Source organism: Pelodiscus sinensis, chromosome 29 (genome assembly GCF_052426305.1).
Source record: "Pelodiscus sinensis isolate ZL-2025 chromosome 29, ASM5242630v1, whole genome shotgun sequence".
In the NCBI taxonomy this organism is placed as follows: domain Eukaryota; kingdom Metazoa; phylum Chordata; order Testudines; family Trionychidae; genus Pelodiscus; species Pelodiscus sinensis.
The window spans coordinates 4,311,457-4,329,031 of record NC_143080.1 but is presented as its reverse complement, the minus strand read 5'-3'; the positions used below and the strand labels follow the sequence as shown (position 1 = coordinate 4,329,031).

General features: G+C 58.6%; 1 protein-coding gene across 4 annotated transcripts in view; it reads right to left on the bottom strand.

The window, feature by feature from the left end:
* Positions 1–17,209, bottom strand: part of PPP1R1B (protein phosphatase 1 regulatory inhibitor subunit 1B) — a 30,257-nt gene extending 13,048 nt beyond the window's left edge. The window contains exons 1-4 of one of the 4 annotated variants that reach the window (XM_075911267.2): positions 13,454–17,209; positions 8,192–8,252; positions 7,509–7,531; positions 4,810–4,885 (exon numbers count right to left, since the gene is read on the bottom strand). In XM_075911267.2, coding sequence (XP_075767382.1) covers positions 4,810–4,885; positions 7,509–7,531; positions 8,192–8,252; positions 13,454–13,534 — 241 coding nt within the window. In that variant the 5' untranslated portion in view covers positions 13,535–17,209. The remainder of the gene's footprint in view (positions 1–4,809; positions 4,886–7,508; positions 7,532–8,191; positions 8,253–13,453) is intronic. The other 3 variants (XM_075911265.2, XM_075911264.2, XM_075911266.2) reach the window with 3 other exon arrangements.
* Positions 17,210–17,575: the final 366 nt, after the last annotated feature.

Here is a 17,575-nt window from a genome sequence, read left to right as displayed (position 1 = left end):
AAGCATGAGTGGTGTGGAGAGGGCTGATAAAGAAAAGTTATTTATTAGTTCCCATAATAGAAGAACTAGAGGACACCAAATGAAATTAATGGGTAGCAGGTTTAAAACTAATAAAAGAAAGTTCTTCTTCACACAGCGTGTAGTCAACCTGTGGAACTCCTTGCCAGAGGAGGCTGTGAAGGCTAGGACTATAACAGAGTTTAAAGAGAAGCTGGATAAATTCATGGAGGTTAGGTCCATAAAAGGCTATTAGCCAGGGGATAAAATGGTGTCCTTGGCCTCTGTTTGTCAGAGGCTGGAGAGGGATGGCAGGAGACAAATCGCTTGATCATTGTCTTCGGTCCACCCTCTCTGGGGCACCTGGTGCTGGCCACTGTCGGCAGACAGGCTACTGGGCTAGATGGACCTTTGGTCTGACCCAGTACAGCCGCTCTTATGTTCTTATGAATTGGAGGTGGCTGTAAACACAGCCAGGTAATAAACCACTGTCAGTGGATCACTGTCTCCCAAACAAGGCGGAGTGCATTCCTTGCTGAGGACTGCAGCCCTGCCACGGTGAAGAACAAAGGCAACGTTGTCTTTGTATGAGCGAAGTGCGGGGTACAAAGGATTGAAAAGAGGTGGCTGCAGGCTGGCAGGAACAGGGGTCTGAACAAGGCACGTGCTCCCCACAGCCCTGCCCAGAGGGAGAATCAGGGCGTGGGGCTAAAAGGGGTGAAAAAAGGGGGCAGGACTCCTGCGTTCACTCCCTGGCTGTTGTCTGGGGCAGGAGTCGGGTTTCTTGCTTCGTAACTGCGGGCGGGAGTGTGGTATAGTGGTTAGAGCAGGGACCGCCTGGCAGTCAGGACTGTGGAGTTCTGTTCCTGGCGGGGAGAGGGAATCCGGTCTAGTGGTTGGATCCCGGGGGTGACGGGAACTGGATTTTGTTCCGGACTCTGCGGGGGAGTATGGCCCAGTGGTGATAGCGGGGGGGAGGGAGGGGGGGTTCTTGGCTGGTCAGTGTCGGCATCTCAGCCCCTGCCGGCTCAGCCAGCAGGCCAGGCAATGCCCCGAGGGGAGGCAGGCGGTGGGCGGGCGGGGCTGCCCTGTGTGGGCTGGGATGCCCCATGGCCACTCAGGGACAGACCGGCACAGCACCTGCTCTCCAAAGGGCCAGGCCGTACCCACAGCTCCTGAGCTCAGGGGCCACGGGCAGAGCACAATGTGCCTCCCCCATCCAGGAGCCTGCTCTGGCCCCGGACAGAGTTAGAGGGGCCCCAAATTGACCCCTCCCCCACTTACAATGGGGCGTCACGGCCACTGTGGATCAGCCAGGGGAGGAGGGGGCTTGGGAACGCCCCGGCCATACCTCCTCCTGCCCCGTGCTGCTCCCGGCACTGGCTGCGGAAAGGGGGCGATTCTTGGAGCAGGGGGCTTCCGAAGCTGAACAACTGGCCCTTGGGCGGGTCGCTTGAAAGGCAGACGGGTGCCAAACTGCCGGGGGAGGGGGAGGACAAGTCACGAGGGCGCAGTACTGGGGCCAGTGGGTGAAATGTACAAGGGGCCAGGCGAGAGGGTCCAATTGTCCCTTCCGGGTCCACGCTGTGGTGTATCCCACCACGTTCTGGGTCCCTCTGGCCCCGGCTGGCTGCGCCCGCTGACCCGGGCTGGGGGCTCGAACATTCCAGTAGCGGGAGGGTCTCCGCGCTGCTATTTTCAGCACCACAGACCACGCCCTGCGAGCATATGAGAGACGGGGGAGCCGTTGCCTTCCCAAACCCCCAGCCTGGCCCACCCAGACTCCGCTCCCCAAAACGCCTGCTGCAGGCATTCTGGGGGCGGAGTGTTGCTGCCCCCCGCACCTGCCTCGCAGTGCTCCTGGCCAGGGAGCTGGAGCTACACGCTGCCTGCCCTCCTTGTGCTCAGGCCCCTCCGCGCTGCCTTGACTGCCCGTGGTATGGGGGACGGGGCGGGGCCTTCATGGAAGGGGTGGGGCCAGGAGTGGGGCTGGGGTCACCGACTGCCTGCAAGTCAGCTGACCGGGGCTCAGACCGCATGGGGGCTTGGCAGTCCCAGAGAAAGCCTGGGGGATTTCACCCTGAGGGACCGACCCAAAAGGAGCCCTGGGGATAGATTCCCGCTGGTGTAAACAGGCCTCACGGTGCTGGAGTGACTCTGGTTCACATCCGCTGGGTCTTTCTGGAGTTTTCCCAAGTGAGGCAGCTTTTGCTGATCTAGGCTCGTCCCAGCTGGGCCCGACGCTAACCAGCGGGAGGCTCGATATCAATCCAGGGCATGATTTTCCCTGAATGACATACCCGGCAGCGTCGGGGGCCTTCCCTCTCTCGCTGCCATGCCGAGAGCAAAGCGCCTTCGAAGGCAGCGCGGGAACGAGGCGGGGGCTGGGAACGCGGGGGCGGGAGAGCCAGGCCTGACTCCTGGCAGCTTTCACAGCTCCTGAGATGCCAGAGAGACAGGTGAGAACAATACTTGCGTGCAGATCAAGTGGGAGCAGGCGGCGGATGGGAAATTGCCATACACGGCACAGAGCGTGTGCGTGCGTATGTGTGAGTTTGACGCAGTGTGTGCGCATGGGAGACATTGTGATTGTGTAAGAGAGGGGGAAGGAGGGGGAAGTGGCAGAGCAAGAGATGTGCTTCCTAAATCCACTCCTCAGTCTTCCTTCCCACTAGCCACCCCTCAGGGTGCCTGCTATGTGCCTCAGTTTCCCCATCTGTGACATGGCAGCAGCTGCCTTTGCCCACGCTGCGTTGGAGGGGGAGCCTGAGCTCTAGGCTGCCTGCCAAGCACCCAGAGACCACAAGGACGGCCGCCAGAAGGGGTGAGCGAAGCGGAGTGATGACCCTGCCTCTCACTTACCCTCCCGCAGCAGCGGCTCTGGCGTCACGCACCCCGCAACGAAATTCCTGCGTCGCAGGAAACTCTTACATACTTGGCAGCACCCGCAATGCAGACAGATTGTCAAACGCACACGCGGCGGCCAATTAGGGCTTTAAATAGATCATGTCAGTAAACACGCGGGGGCCCGATTCGGCTCCCTCTGACACGGGTGTAACTTCACCGGCTCTGCGCCCGGTGCCGCTGCTTTACACCGGGAGGGAGAGAAAAGAATAGAGCTTGGGAAGGCGGGAGAGAAATTTACCCTCGTGGAGAGGGCCCTTTCCAAACCTCACCTACCATCTAAGTCCCATATAAAGACCTCAAGATAAGGCTTAAGGGGGACACAAAAGGTATGCTGGCCCATTGCTCAAAAACAGAGGGAACTATTTGCCAACCAGGACAGCTGATAGGCAAACCCGGCGAGAAAAGCACAGACCTTAACTTCCCCACTGCCCAAGAGAACCCCAGCCTGGAACCCAGAGGCACTGAGAAAAGGACAGCGTACTCTGCCGCCCAGCCTTTGCTGAGAACCAGCTGCCTTTTAGCTCTTGCTGTAGAGGGACGTGGCTTTATCTCGCAACATCCCATGTTCAACTCCATGCTGATCAGGGTCCATCAGCTTTACGGTTCGATCTTAGAACTGGAAGGGACCTCGAGAGGTCAAGTCTAGTCCCCCACCCGCACGGCAGGACAAGCTCCATCTAGATCGGGGTGGGGAACTTCAGGGCCGGGGGCTGGATGCAGCCCTTGGCTTGTGTGGATCTGGCCCCTGAGGCTCAGGGCTCCCCAGCCAGCACTGGGGACCCCGTGTTGCGCTCCAGCCCCCCTGCTGTCTCCCCGTTGGGCTGGAGCGCACATGGGTCAATGGCCCCTGACCCATAAAAGGTTCCACAGCCCTGATCTAGATCATCCCTGACTCCCCAAGCATCTGTCTCGCCTGCTCTTACACATCTCCAGGGATGGAGGTTCTACAGCCTGCTTAGGCAATTTATCCCAGTCAGGGGCGGTCCGTGAGCCTAGGCAAACTAGGCAGTTGCCTAGGGAGCTGCCGGCCTGGGCACCCAATGATGACGTCACGGGGCGCCGGGGTGCCCCATGATTACGTCACGGCCATTGACAGCCATGCAGGCAGGGGCGCCGATCGCGCCTTCCACCTGGGGCGCCAGCTGCCGCATCCGGCCTCAGACCGCTCCTGATCCCAGCGCTTAGTCCATATAATTGTCAGAATCTCAGAGGGAGCAAATTCCCCAGGACAAGGAAGCTTGGACTAGTGGCGTGAACAAGGGACTGACAGCCAGGATCGCCCTGTTCTAAGCCCAGCTGAGTGGCCCTAGTGCAAGTCACTGTTCCCACGCTGTGCCTCAGTTTCCCTACCTGTAGCATGGGGATGGCGCAATTTAGCTCCCTCTTCATGTTGCGGCTGGGCTTATTTGATCTCTCTGGAGCATTTAGCCTTTTTCAAGTGCCACCCCTCAGGCCTGAGGCATTTCAAATAAAACACACTGGCTGTTTTTAATGGGGCGTAGAGGAGGGAAAAGCCCGAACAGCATCCTGGCTCCCCCTGCTAGCCTGGCTCTGCGGGAGCCCCAAAGCTATGATCTAGAGGGTCATGCGGCCTTTAAGGAGTTTCACTTTTCCCTTGAAGCTTTTGGAAACCAGACCTCAGTGCAGGGAAATGTGAAACTGACGAGAAGCAGGAAGTGAAACTGACCAGGTGAGATGGCTTTACCGACAAGGAGGGGAGTGAAGGATGAAACATGCCTCTGTGGAAAGGCAGGGTATCCTTTGGGGGCGGAACAGGACTTGAGAGCGATCTGGACCTCACAGGTGTAGCAGGGTGTATGCGAGGCATAAGCTTTGCACTGTCTCTCGGCCCAGGGCTGGCCCCAAGCTCGCTTTTTACAAGAGATGGAATAAAAGCCAACGTACCTTTAAGGGAGGGTGGGGTGTAGGCACACGGGTTGGTCCTCTTGGTTTTCAGCAGGTGGCCCTCGCCCAGCGTTCTCTGGAAGGGAGGAGAGAGTCAAGAGCACCAGAGCAGAGCAACCCCGAGAGTCGCCAGGTCACACGGGCCTTGGAGGGCCAAGCTCAGGACTGGGACAGCGGGTCCAGCAGCCACCCAAGTGACTCAGCCAAAGAGGCCCCGGTTCAGCTGCCTTCCCTGGATTCACAGCAAGGACCCCCATGTGCTGCCCGCTGCCCCTCCCGAGGCGGATGCTGTTGTGAAGCAAAAAGCAGGGAATGCCAAGCCACCCTCGGACCCCGTGAAGGGCGATTTCCGCGCCCCTGTGCCAGGGCCTCACCCCTCCGCCCCGCGCTCAAACCAAAGCCTTGCGCCGGGGAGGCAGGTGAAAGGCCCTGGCTCCGACGCTGCCCTCCGGTGCCGTGCTAATTTGCCCACTTCTCGCTGGGTGGTTTCTTGGGACACGTGCGAACGCCTTGTGCTGAACAGCCTGCGGCAGCTGGTGTCTAGCTGGGATGCTCCCTCTTCCCCAGGCCTGAAGAAAAGCTGTCTGGGTCCTATCAAAGATATTACCCCATCCCCCACCTCGTCCCGCTCGCGTCCTGGGACCCACACAGCTCCCATGCTGCAAACTAAGGTGTTTAGGCTCTTAGCTATCCCCAATATTACCGCAGCGGGGCCGACAGCCTAGCCGGGCCCCTGGGCAAGGCGGGGAGGCGGGGGCCTGTGCCATACCTCTGGAAGAGGCGGGGCACAGGTGGAAGGGGCGGGGCTAGGGCTAGGCAGTCAGTAGCACAGCAATTTAAAGGATCCCAGGCCCCAGCCATCGGGGATCCAGGCCCTTTGTCCTGCCCCCCCCCTTCCGGCGGGCCTGCATCCCTGGGAGTTTGGCTCCTAAACTCCTTTGGGGATTCGAGCGCCTCTATGCGCCACCCAGGGAGAAGGAGCGCAAGGTCACCGCGCACAGGAGAAGGGCTCTGGGGTTCTGCCGCCTCCTGGGGGTGAGTGGCTCCCTAGCCCAGCCGGGTGGCAGAGAAGTAGGAATGGCTTTCTGGGGAGAACAAGGAGCTGGTTGGCGGATGGGGGGGGGGCAAAAGGGGCAAGCACCAGGGGGCCCAGTGATTCAGCAGCTGCAGCCCCATGTGGGACACTCTGGCTGGCACTGACGGGTTGGGGGGAGGGGCTGCAGAGCCGCCCCCCTCCCCTCCCGCCTTGCTCAGGGGCCCGGTAAGTCTGCAGCAGCCTGCAAAAGTTTTTGCCCCACTACATTTGTTAGTCTTTAAGGTGCCCCAGGACTCCTTAGTTTTTGCTGAGACTTTCCTGGGGAGAGAGGATCTAGGGGGTGGGCTGAGGACTCCTGGGGGAGGAGCCCTTGGCGCTGGCAGGCCTGAGGGAAAGGGGCTTGAACTGAACTTGGCTTCCCTGTCAATCCCCCAAACTCCCAGGAGCAGCGATGGTGGTCGGCGGATGAGAGGAGGCCGGGTGAGTTTGGATTCTAACAGGCGAGTGGACTGAGTCTGAGAACAGGCTGTGGGCTGCCCCTCCTCAGACAGGCCGGTCCACGCCGCTCGCGAGACTGTCAAACCCCCGTCTGATGGCGACACGTTTCATTCGCCGTCAATGCGGACGGGGGCCGACTTTGAACTGGCCCCACGGAGGCCAAAGTCTCCGCAGGGCTCTGCCCACGACCTCCCGCGAGATGCCGGGGCTGTTCGGTCCCCGCCAGGCGGCGAAAGTTTGCGGCAGCTCTGGGCTAAGTCACAAATCTGCTACAGTCGCGAACGGTGCATTCTGCGCCTGGCGGGGTGGACTTGAAGAGCAGCCAAGCCCTGCACCGGCTCCTAAGGGCTTCATCTTCCATCCCAGCTTAGCCCTGTGCTGCGCAGCAAGGAACTTAATTTCATGCGAGATCAAGGAGAAGTCATGGGAAACGTGGGCAGAGATCGTCTCCCGCTGGGAGCTCCTGGAGCGCGGGGACTGAGCCGGGCTTGGCAGCTGCTGAAGTTGTTTGGGCGCTTCCAAGGTAACTCTGCACGAGGCCGTCTATCGCTGCCGGGCTGGCTTCACAAGGGCAAGGCAAAGGCCCAAGGCCAGGAGCCGGGGCGGGCGGGGGGGGCACCCAGCCGTTGTCAGGGGCATTTTCTCCCGGAAAATGAATCCTGCGGGACGGCAGTGACTTGCAGCGCTCCTGGAAGTGAGCGCCCGAAAGCAGCCGCCGTCGGCAACCTGCGTACACTTCGCATGCCAATGCCCCTTCTCCCCCCCCCCACTATTCCAATCCTCAGTTCTGCTGGTGCCCCTCCATCCTGACCCACAGCCCATGCCCCACACTCGCCCCCACGCCCACGCTCGCCGGGGGACGAGGGCGCTGCCAGGGTCGCAGCTTCCCCCACCGGAGGGTGAACTGGGACAAGTCTCTCGGGAGACGGGTCAGGCCCTGAGGCTGCGTTTGTGCCTGTTCTGAGCCAGTTACACCCCTCGGGGGAAGGGACCTTTGTAGCGGCCCCATTGCCTCCACCTCCACCCTCCCAAGCAACCCTGGGGAGGGGGCTCCTGAGGCTGCCAGGCTGGGCAGATCCTAGGTTGTTTCACTGCGTCTCCATTTCCCCAGCCCGTCCACCCCCCTCCCTCCTTGCAGGGCCTGCTTCCTCCTGCCTCCACTGACCTGGTAAGGGGAATATTCCTCTTCTGCAGGAGCCAGAGGGCGGGAGAGAGGCGGGAAGAAGGAAAAGACAGTCAGGCCACGAGCCGGGGCAGCAGGACGACAGATCCCCAGCGCTCGGGCTCAGAGCAGCTAAGGAGGGAAGGCAAACGCCGCCTCGGTGCAGGGCCCAAAGGCCAGCCCGGAGCTGCCCCCTTTTCCCCGCTCCACGCCCGGTGGGAATTCCCCCGTCCCACGGCAGGGAGGTGCCCAGATGGTGAGAGACACCAGCAAGGGAGCTGCCCAAAGGGCCCGACTCCAGGCCAGAGCAGCCCAGAGCTGGACCTGCTGTCCTGGGCACCAAGAGCCACCTCGGCTGTCCCTCAAGGCCTCTCAGTTCGGGGTTCACCCCTTGGGCTGGGAGGGACCCCTGGGGACCAGGCGAGGGGTGTAGTCCTGGGGAGTCCTCAGGCTTCAATCCCAACCCTGCTTCTCCCTGGGAAGGCGTCGCCCGCTGTGTCTCCGCTGTTGGCCACAACCAGGAGAGATCCTGCCGGCCAATGGGTCTGGCATCCCCGCCCTCTCCCCGGCGGTGGCTGAGCCCCTGCCTTCCTGGAAACCTCCCTGTGCCTGGCCTGCCCCCTGCTCTCTGCCGTGCCCCCCGGGCTGGGATAGCAGCCCCAGCCCCCTCGCCGAGCGGACCTCACCTGGGGAGGAGTGCTCCGACATCTGGAAGAGCATGGCGGGCGTGGGCCTCCGGCGGCGGATCTAAACGGGGGCATAAGGGGGAGAAAGGTTTAAGCGTCACTTGATTACCCCACGGGGCAGTGGGGGAAAGAGCAAATACGCCAGACCCCCCCTCACCTTCCTTCCTTCCCCCCCCCGGCGTCAGAGCCATTGTGGTCCCCAGGCCTGGCCTCGGGGGCCACCCAAGACGCGGCATCGGGCTGCTCAGCCAGGAAGCTCGCCTGCCCCAGAAACAGCACGGTAAGGTTGGGCCAGCGGGACCCTGGTTTCACGGCCGTCCGCGCTGACCCATACGGTCCCACGCACCCCGTCTGACCCCGGCTCTTGTGTTAGGGTTGGATGGCCAGCAACTCGGGGCGTGTTTGGGTTTGTACAGCGCCTGGCGCAACGGGATCCTCAGCCAGTGCTAGGGCGCCTGTGAGCCACGGTAATACATGTAATAAATAACACAACCCGCCCCCCCGCCGGTAAACCAGCACCATCGCAAGCCCTCGCCAGCCCCTCACAGGCCCGCCAGCCCTGTGGCTACTCACTCGGGCCACTTCTCTTCCACTGCCCGCAGCGGCCAAACTCTGCCGTGGCAGGCAGCACTGTCGCCCTCTACTGGGCAGCACTGGGCGTGCATGTCGAAACCACGCAACATCAGCCCACGGGGATCCCCGCCACGGGAGGGAGCAGGTTTCCAACCCTGCCACGCAGCGCTGGACACTAGCCCGTCCTGCGGGAAGATCCCCAAGCAGCCAGCCTGCCCACCTGCCCAGTTTTCTCCTGCCACGTTGGAATCAAACACCTGGGATTTCGTTTTTGCAAAATGAGGCCGTTTGCCACGCCCGTGGCTGCGGGAAACGTGGCTCAGGGGAAGGCTCAGGCACCAGCAGGCGAAAAAAGCCCCCCCCCATGGCAGATTATTTTGTTGTGTTGGCTATTGCCTTCCCCTCTCTGCCCGTGGGGTGGCAGGGGTTCTGTGGGGTGTCATCAGGAACCACATTTGTAAGGTGGGCACCGCTATTTGGGCACCCAGCTTGAAATCTAAGGAGGATTGCCTAGTGGTTAGGGTCTCACTGCCTGCTCTGCTGTTCCGTATGATGGGGGTGAGGGGACACAGCAGTACCCAGGAAATGCATCAAAGAGACCTGATTCATTCTTAGCCCCCCCCCAACATCTAGGCACTTGGGACCCTTTGAGACACCCCAAATCAGGGATCCAGGATCTGCAGCATCCACAGCGAGTGGCCAGTTTAGAAGTGAATGGGGGCCCCGTCTTGCTTTAAGTGCTCTGGGATTTCGTCCGGCCCCGGCATTAGCTCTCAGCTGCTACGGTGGGTCACGGGGGAAAGCCCCCTCGACAGACAGTTGGGGTGCACAGGACTGTGCTTCTCCAAGGGTGCCTGGACCTTCTGGGCGTGCAGCTCTTTGGATGGGGCGCGTGTGTGTGCGTGCACACTTTTGCACGAGTGTGCCGTGATTTGACACGAATGCCTGGTGTGCAAGTTTGGGTGTTGAAGTGGTGTGTCCGTGTGTCAGTGAACTTGTGTGTGCGAGTGTGTATCGTGGGAGAATGGCTGTGTGGTGTGCGCCAGTGTGGTGTATCAAGGGTGTAAGTCGGGGCAGGGGGAACCTTTCTTGGGTCGAGGGCTGCTGACCCACAGAAAAATCAAGCGGGGGCCGCACACAAGTGAGAAGACCCTGACTGAGTGGGAGAAAGACCCTCCCCACATTCCCCTCACCCCCCAGAGCCTAGGGGGGCCCAGGCTCATAGATTTTGTGTGCTCCAGCCCTGTGGGTGGGTGGCAGCGGAGGGACCCCTGAACCTCAGGGGCCGCATCTGGCCCCCAGGCCTGAGGTTCCCCACCCTTCGTGTGAGTGGTGCAGTGTGTGTGTGAGAGAGCGGCTGTGTGGGGTGTGTCAGTGTTGTGTATTAGTGTGAGATAGAGACATAAGGAGCTCGGACATGGGGCGATGCCAAGGTCTCGGCCCATCCAGTTTCCAGCCAGACGGTCCATAAGACGGCCAGACGGTCCATCTAACTCAGTGTCCCGTCTTCCAACAGTGGCCAATGCCAGATGCACCAGTGGGAGTGAACAGAACAAGGAATCATCCAGTGATCCCTCTCCTGTCTCCCATTTCCAGCGTCTGACAAACAGAGGCCAGCGACACCATTCCTACCCATCCTGGCTAATGGGTAGGACCTGGACCTATCCTCCACGAATTTATTTAGCTCTTTTTTTGAACCCTGTTACAGTGTTGGCCTTCAAAACATCCTCTGGCGAGGAGTTCCACAGGTCGACTGTGTGGTGCATGAAGAAATACCTCCTTTTGCTTGTTTTAAACCTGCTGCCGATTCATTTCATTTGGTGACCCCCTAGTTCTTGTGTTACGGGAACAAGTAAATAACTTTTCATAATTCACTTTCTCCACACCAGTCATGATTTGTAGACCTCTAGCCTATCAGCCCCTTAGTCTCCTCTTTTCTAAGATGAGACGTCCCGGTCTTTTAAATCTCTCTTCATACGGGACCCGTTCCAAACCCCTCATCATTTTAGTTGCCCTTTGCTGAACCTTTTCCAGTGCCAATAGAAGAAGAGGTGACCACATCTGTATGCCGTATTCGAGATGTGGGCTACTGTGGATTTATACCGAGGCAGTAAGATATTCTCGGTCTTATTCACTGTCCCTTTTTTAATGATTCCCAACGTTGCTTGTTTTTTTGGCGGCTGCTGCACAGTGAGTGGATGTTGCCAGAGAACTCTCCACAATGACTCCAAGATCTCTCTCTCTCTCCAGTGGTTATGGCGAATTTAGTCCCTATCATATTGTACGTATAGTTGGGATTATGGTTTTCCAATGGGCATCACTTTGCATTTATCCACATTAAAATTCATTTGCCATTTTGTTGCTCAGTCACCTAGTTGTGTGGGATCCTTTGGGAGCTTTTCACAGTCTGCTTCAGTCCTAACTCTCTTGAGCAGTTTGGTATCATCTGCAAATCTGGCCACCTCGCTGTTTACCCCTTTCTCCAGATCATTCATGAATATGTTGAAAAGGGAAGCTCCTAAGCCCAGGGACCCCCTTGTGAGGAGATGGCAGGAGAGGCTGGGCCAGAAAATCCAGCTGCAGCGGGTGCTTGCTCCAACCTACGGGGATGAATTGTGCTGGGCCATGAGACCTGGTGCACCTCTACTTGCCCCAGGGCAGAGTTCCCTGTAGGCTGAGTGCTTAGGCGGCCCCCCAGGAGAGATTCAAATGCCGCCAGCTGATTAGCAGAGCCCCCACACCCGGCAGCAGGAGTTAACAGTGGTGGTGCATGGAACAAAATTTATTCCACACGCGGATGGAAAGAGTGAGGGGGCCACTGCTCTGGGCGACTCCAGACTAAAAAGTCAGATGTGGATTTCACCCGGCAGGAGCAAGGGAGAGATGGAGGGAGAGAGACAGGCGCCTGGGTCATTCCGGGGGCACAGGCGGAGTCTCTGGGTGATGGGCCTGATTAAAAGCACCCGGGCAAGGTGCCAGCCCCATGCTGCCTCACCCCTGGATTGGGTGGCACCCCCACGCGAAGGGAAGGGAAATCAGTCCCCGTAGCCCCTTGGCCTCCCTACTGAGGGTGCGATCAAGGGGGCCAATTGGTGCAAACGGCGTCATCTGTCGCTTGGCCACGGCTCCACCAGTCAGGCCTGTGGGCTCCGATCGCGGAGGCACCCGCCACGCGTCAGATGGTCACTTGACGGGCCCCTGGGAATGGAATTTCCCTACAACCCTGGGCAGCGTTTGGAGGGGGGGGTTGTTACCCCTCCCCAAATTGCAAGCCTCAGGCAGGTGAGAGATTTGCCCTCCCCCGCACAGTCCCATTGGTCTGACTGAAGCTCCGCCCCCCATCCGTTGCACGTGTCAAAGCATGCCCATGCCTAGGAGGGGACCCGCGTTTCACTTCTGGCCGGTAACCCCGAGCACCACAGTTCTCTTGGGTGTCCAGCTGCACCGTGCGGCGTGTGCGCCCGGAGGACGTTGGCTCGACTCACCGCTCACGAGGGTGAACCGTGCAAGCGGAACAGGCTCACTTGTGCAATTGCACCAGGTGTCAGGTGCTGGACCCCAGGGTGCTGCCGCCCCCCCCCATCTTGAAGTGGATCTATAGGGGATCACAGTTTGGCTCGCTGGCTCCCCGCACCCCCACGACACACCTTGTCCCAGCCCTCCTGCCTGGCATGCGTGGATTGTGTCCTCTCCCGACCGGCCACACTGCTCACTTTGGAGCGCCACCCCCCACCCCCCCAAGACAGAAGGGGGCTTTGATCCGACCCCCTCCCCACCACCCTTCCGATCTTTGCTGGGGGCTCACGGGAGCAGGAGCCCAGGCACCTCCGGAGGCAGGAAATCCCTTTCCTAGGAGCCTGGCTGGAGGCACCAGGCGGCTCACTCGCACCTGTGCGGCTGGCGAGGGTTTTGCAGCCGGATTTAACCCAGCGCGGCCACTGACACGCACCCAAGTGGCTGCTCTCCCGCCACGGGGCCTGGTCCTGCAAAGAACTCAGGGTTTGCCCTCCTGGCTGCCCAGGGCAGGCGGCTTTTGTGACATTCCCTCCGCGTAACACACAGCAGCCTGAGCCTGCTGACAGCCTGGTCCTGGCTCCGTGCATCTCGGGGGGGATGGAGTTGGAGCAAAGGGGAAGAGGTGCATTCAAGGGGGGGGGGCGGTCAGCCCTTGGCTAGCCAGGGATCAGATTGGGGGGGAGTCAGTCTATCTAGGGCCTGGCACTCAATTGGTGCAAATCGTCCCCTTTGGGGTCACTATAGTTGCACGGATTCACACCCACCTCCGGTGGCACGTGAGTGTGAAGATCGAGGGCGTGTGGGACCGTGCGCTGAGCTGCATTGACGCAGGTTGTGTCCCTGGGCGACTTGGGGGCGCCGCAATGTGCACACGCCACAGTGCATGCGAGGGCACGCACGGGCGCGCGTGCGAAACGGGGGTGCACACGAGTGGCGAGCAGTGGGTGTGCAGGAGGGCTGGGGCCGTGCGCAGGTGCGAGGGTACCGGGCAGCAGAGGGACGGGGCTGTGTGAATTGCGTGTCTGCGAGCACGTGGCTATCGGGCAGGGGATGTCCAGGAGCGGGCGGGGGGAGGCGGAGGTGACCCTAGCAAACAGGCACCAGCCCTACCACCAGCACTTCTCCGCCGTGTCACCCCCACATCCCAAACCACCCCCACCGCGCGCCCGTTACCATTTCCACTGCCCTGGGGTCCAGCTGGCTGGGGGGCGCCGGGACGGAGAACTGGATCTTCTTGCGGTCCTTGGGATCCATCGCGCCCTCGCTCGCTCCCTCTTCTTCCAGTCCAAGTCTCTCTCTCCTGCCCTCCGGCTCCTTCGCCCGCTGAACCCTGCCGAGCGCTGCCCCCTCTACCAGCCCGGGTGGACCTTGCTGAGCCCAGCGGCTCTCCCTCTGCTCCTCTCCTGTGCCCTGTCCGCCAGCAGAGTTAGGCAGCTCCTGCGCCCTGCTCCATCCCCGCTGCACAGTGAGTCCCGGAGTAGGGAGGGGAGAGGCAGGGAGAGGAGGAGGAGGGAAAAAAAGGAGGGGGGAGCTAAACTGCTACTGGCTCTGTGGAGTCACAGCCTGAATTATTAATCTCCCTGGGCAGGGGGCAGGGGGTTCGCTTAATGAGCCCTGGCAGGGAGCGAGCTGGGGGGGTGTCAAACAAAACCAGCTGCATCTGGTCTTAACCCTTTCACCGCCCAGGCGGAGCTGCCCTTCCAAAGCAAATGGATAATGTCCAGGGGAGAAAGCACTAGGCTGGGAAGCAGAAGATCTAGGTTTGGTGCCTGGTTCTGCCACTGAGCGGAAAGCAAGTAATTTAGCCACCCCGTGCCTCAGTTTCCTCCAGCTGGACCGCAATGAGAAATGGCAGTTAGTGAAACAGCGTCGGGCACAACAACTTTCCCAGCCTGAAAACAATGTCAAAGAAACCCCCCTCCCCTCCAACTTTCAGGGTTTTCCCAGAATGAACATAATGGGGCACAGGGGCCCCCCAAACTTTCAGTGTTTCAGAACAGTGACAATATCCCACTGACAAATTCATGATTTTCTGGCACGAATCAACTTTTCATTCCGATCTCTAAGCTCATTTGACTGAAAAGACGTTTCAAGGCGAACGGTTGAAATCTAAACCGAACCCTTCCAAAGGATCAGACCGTTTTCAATTGGGTCCAAAACAAGGAGAAAAATCAAATTGGTTCTTCCGTTGGTGAATTCTTTAAAGATCTCAACTTTGTATCCCGATTTGAGATGGGGGGGCGGGGAGGATGTCATAGAATCATAGAACAGTAGAACTGGAAGGGAGCTCGAGAGGTCAAGTCCAGTCCCCCTGCCCTCATGGCAGGACCATGCTAGATTTAGATCACCCCTGACAGGTGTCTGTCTAACCTGCTCTTAAATATCGCCAGTGATGGAGATTCCACAACCTCCCCTGGCAATTTATTCCAGTCTTTAACCACCCTGATAGTTAAGAAGTTTTTCCTAATGTCCAGCCTAAACCTCCCTTACTGCAGTTTAAGCCCATTGCTTCTTGTCCGGTCCTCAGAGGCCGAGAACAATTTCCCCTCTTCTTCCTGTGATACCCTTTTAGAGACCTGAAAACCGTTATCATGTCCCCTCTCACGTCAAACTCTTTAACCACTTCCCCCGAGCCCTAGATAGGATACATGCCTCATTCTTTGCAAAGCACGGAGACGGAAAGATGAAAATGCTACAGATCTAGGAGCCACTATTGTAAGTTTCGACAGGCAGCTACACTGGATGTGTACCTAAGACTGCTCTTGTCGTGTGTGTGCACAAGACCATGTGCTCTGTGCATGCATGTGCATTGGTTCTGGGCATGTGTCCAGTGTTTGTGTGCACCTGCGTGTGCATTTGGCGGAAAACATTGGCACGATGAGTTATGTTTTGTGTACGTGCATCCAAATGTGCCTTGGTTGCAAGCGTGGGTGTGGTGTCCACGTGAGTGTGTGCAAACTCTGTTTGAATGTGCAACGTGGAAGCCTGCCAGTGTGTGTGTGTGTGCGTGTGTGTAGTGCTTGTGGACTGACACACACCTCATTCAAACTAGTCCTCCAGCAAGCACCTGCTAGCCTGGAAGCTGGTGCATTTCAAAGGGCCAGGCTAGTAGATGGTAGTGGATGCAAGCACTAGAGAGGGGCAGAGGAGATCTGGCTTCGCCACAGACTCTTTGTGTGACCTTAGCAAAGTCACTTATATCCCCCCAGCCTCAGTTCCCCATCTGTAAAACAGGGCTCACACCTGCCTCACACAGGTATCAGGGTGGGAAAAAAAAGCCATGAACGAATATAAAGACCAGCTAAATATCTAATAGAGTTGGTTTTCCTCGGAGGAATGTTGACATTGCCATGTGCCCCAAATCAAAGCAAAAGGTCAAAAGACGGGAACTTATTTAGAAACGAAACATTCTAAAACGTTAACTCAGAAATGTCACCGTTTTCCAGCGCAGGGTCCTCATGATGCAGGGCCGCCACTCAGCGGGGAGACCACAGTGCATCCTGGGAGGTGAAGGCCAGCTAGGGAGGACGACTGAGGGGGGGAACAGGCATAAGGGAGCTGGAACTACAACTCCCACGAGACACTGCAGCCACTTGGCCGGGCCACAAAGATTATTAGGCAGCCGCTCCCAAACTAACCATTTTGTGTTGACTTTCCCCATGGAAAATTTTCCCAACATTGATCTTGCCCCACAGAGAAACTAGATTTGTTTAACCCACCCCATTTTCAGGGGTGAGGGGGAGGGGAATGTTTCGCTTGAAATGTTTCCATCAGCCCTAGAGTGCTGATAGCTAGAACTCACTGGTAGCAGGTGGTACTGATGCAGCTCCAGCTTCCCCATTAAAACTTTGATTAAAACTTTCCATCACTACTCATCAAACCCCGCCAGGGAGACTTGGAGTTATTTAAGATCCTTGCATGTGGAGTCTTTAACATCCTGGCGGGAGGCTTTTCTAAAAGATTGGCTCCCGTTCTGCTGTGGAACTTACGTGGCAAGGGAGACTCATTCTCTTCACCGTGAGAATGACTGAGTGGGCGTCTGGCCGGCGTTGTGCAGCAGGTCAGACTCGGTGGTCATGGGGTTCGTTCTGGCCTTCGCACTCTCTCTCTCAAATGCCCGTCTTAAAACCTCAGGATCCCCAGTAGTGCTCCCGGTAAGCTGGCCGCTAGTGAAGCCGCTTGGGAGAGATGTCAATGCAGCCCAGCTGATTAACAGAGCACCCACAGCTGGGTGTGTGTTTATGCAGGTGGTGCACATCCTCACATGCCTCAGTGTGTTTAAAATTTATTCTGCACATGGATGGAAAAGATTAGAGGAAACATCGGTGCCCAGCCGGTGTAAATCAGCGCGACTCTACTGAGGTTGTTGATTGCCACCAGCCAAGGACCTGGCCCGAGAACCATGCCTGAGCCACAATAAATAGGCTGTTCTCGCCACCACAGGGTACGACCAAGAAGGGGGCGTCTACAGCCCCAGGAAATAGGGAAGGGAGGGGCCTTGGACACCAACCCGCTGATTTCAGGAGCTGCCAATGGCAGAGGGGAAGCGGAGAACGAGGGCCTGACTGCCTGGATCAGCAGCACCTAAGGGGGCATGCGCAGGTCATTCTGCAACGCTCTGGCTCTGCCGAGCAAGCGGCTCGGCCCACGTGCTCTGCTAACCCCTGCCTGGCCCGTTTCTCACCATCCTGCTCCTTTAGCCGGATCAAGAGCCCTTGGGGACAGAAGGCAAACCCCAGAGCTGGTCGCATTCAAGGGTACCACCCCACCTGCTTGCAGGGTGCTGCCGGTAACGATCCGCAAAGCTACATCCTCCTCCACACTTCCCCAGAGACTCACTGCGCTGTTCTGAGCTGAGACACGGCCTCCCGCGCTGACCAGTCCTGTCTCCTTGTGTAAGGCCAAGAGGCAGAACCGAACCGGGGACCTCTGGGGCAGAACTGAACCGGGGACCTCTGGGAGCTTAGCGCAGGAGCCTCTCCAGCTGGAAGCGAAGGCTGTAGAGCAAACTCATTCTCCCTCCAAGTGCCACAACACGAGCGAGTGAACCCCACCCACTAGGCGTGTGTATAACACTTGCACTCCCCCATGGGCCTCTTGGCCTCCATCTTGCTTTGGGGCAGAAACGATCTTTCTTGTTCAGTGTTTGTACAGCACCAAGCACCCTCCAATCCTGACCTACCACTGCAGCGCCCAGGGGACACAGGGATAGAAATAAGCAGCAATGAGAGAACTCATTTGCCTGAAGCATTCCAACACGACTGGCACTACCTGCTGAGTGTTCTATCCACGCCC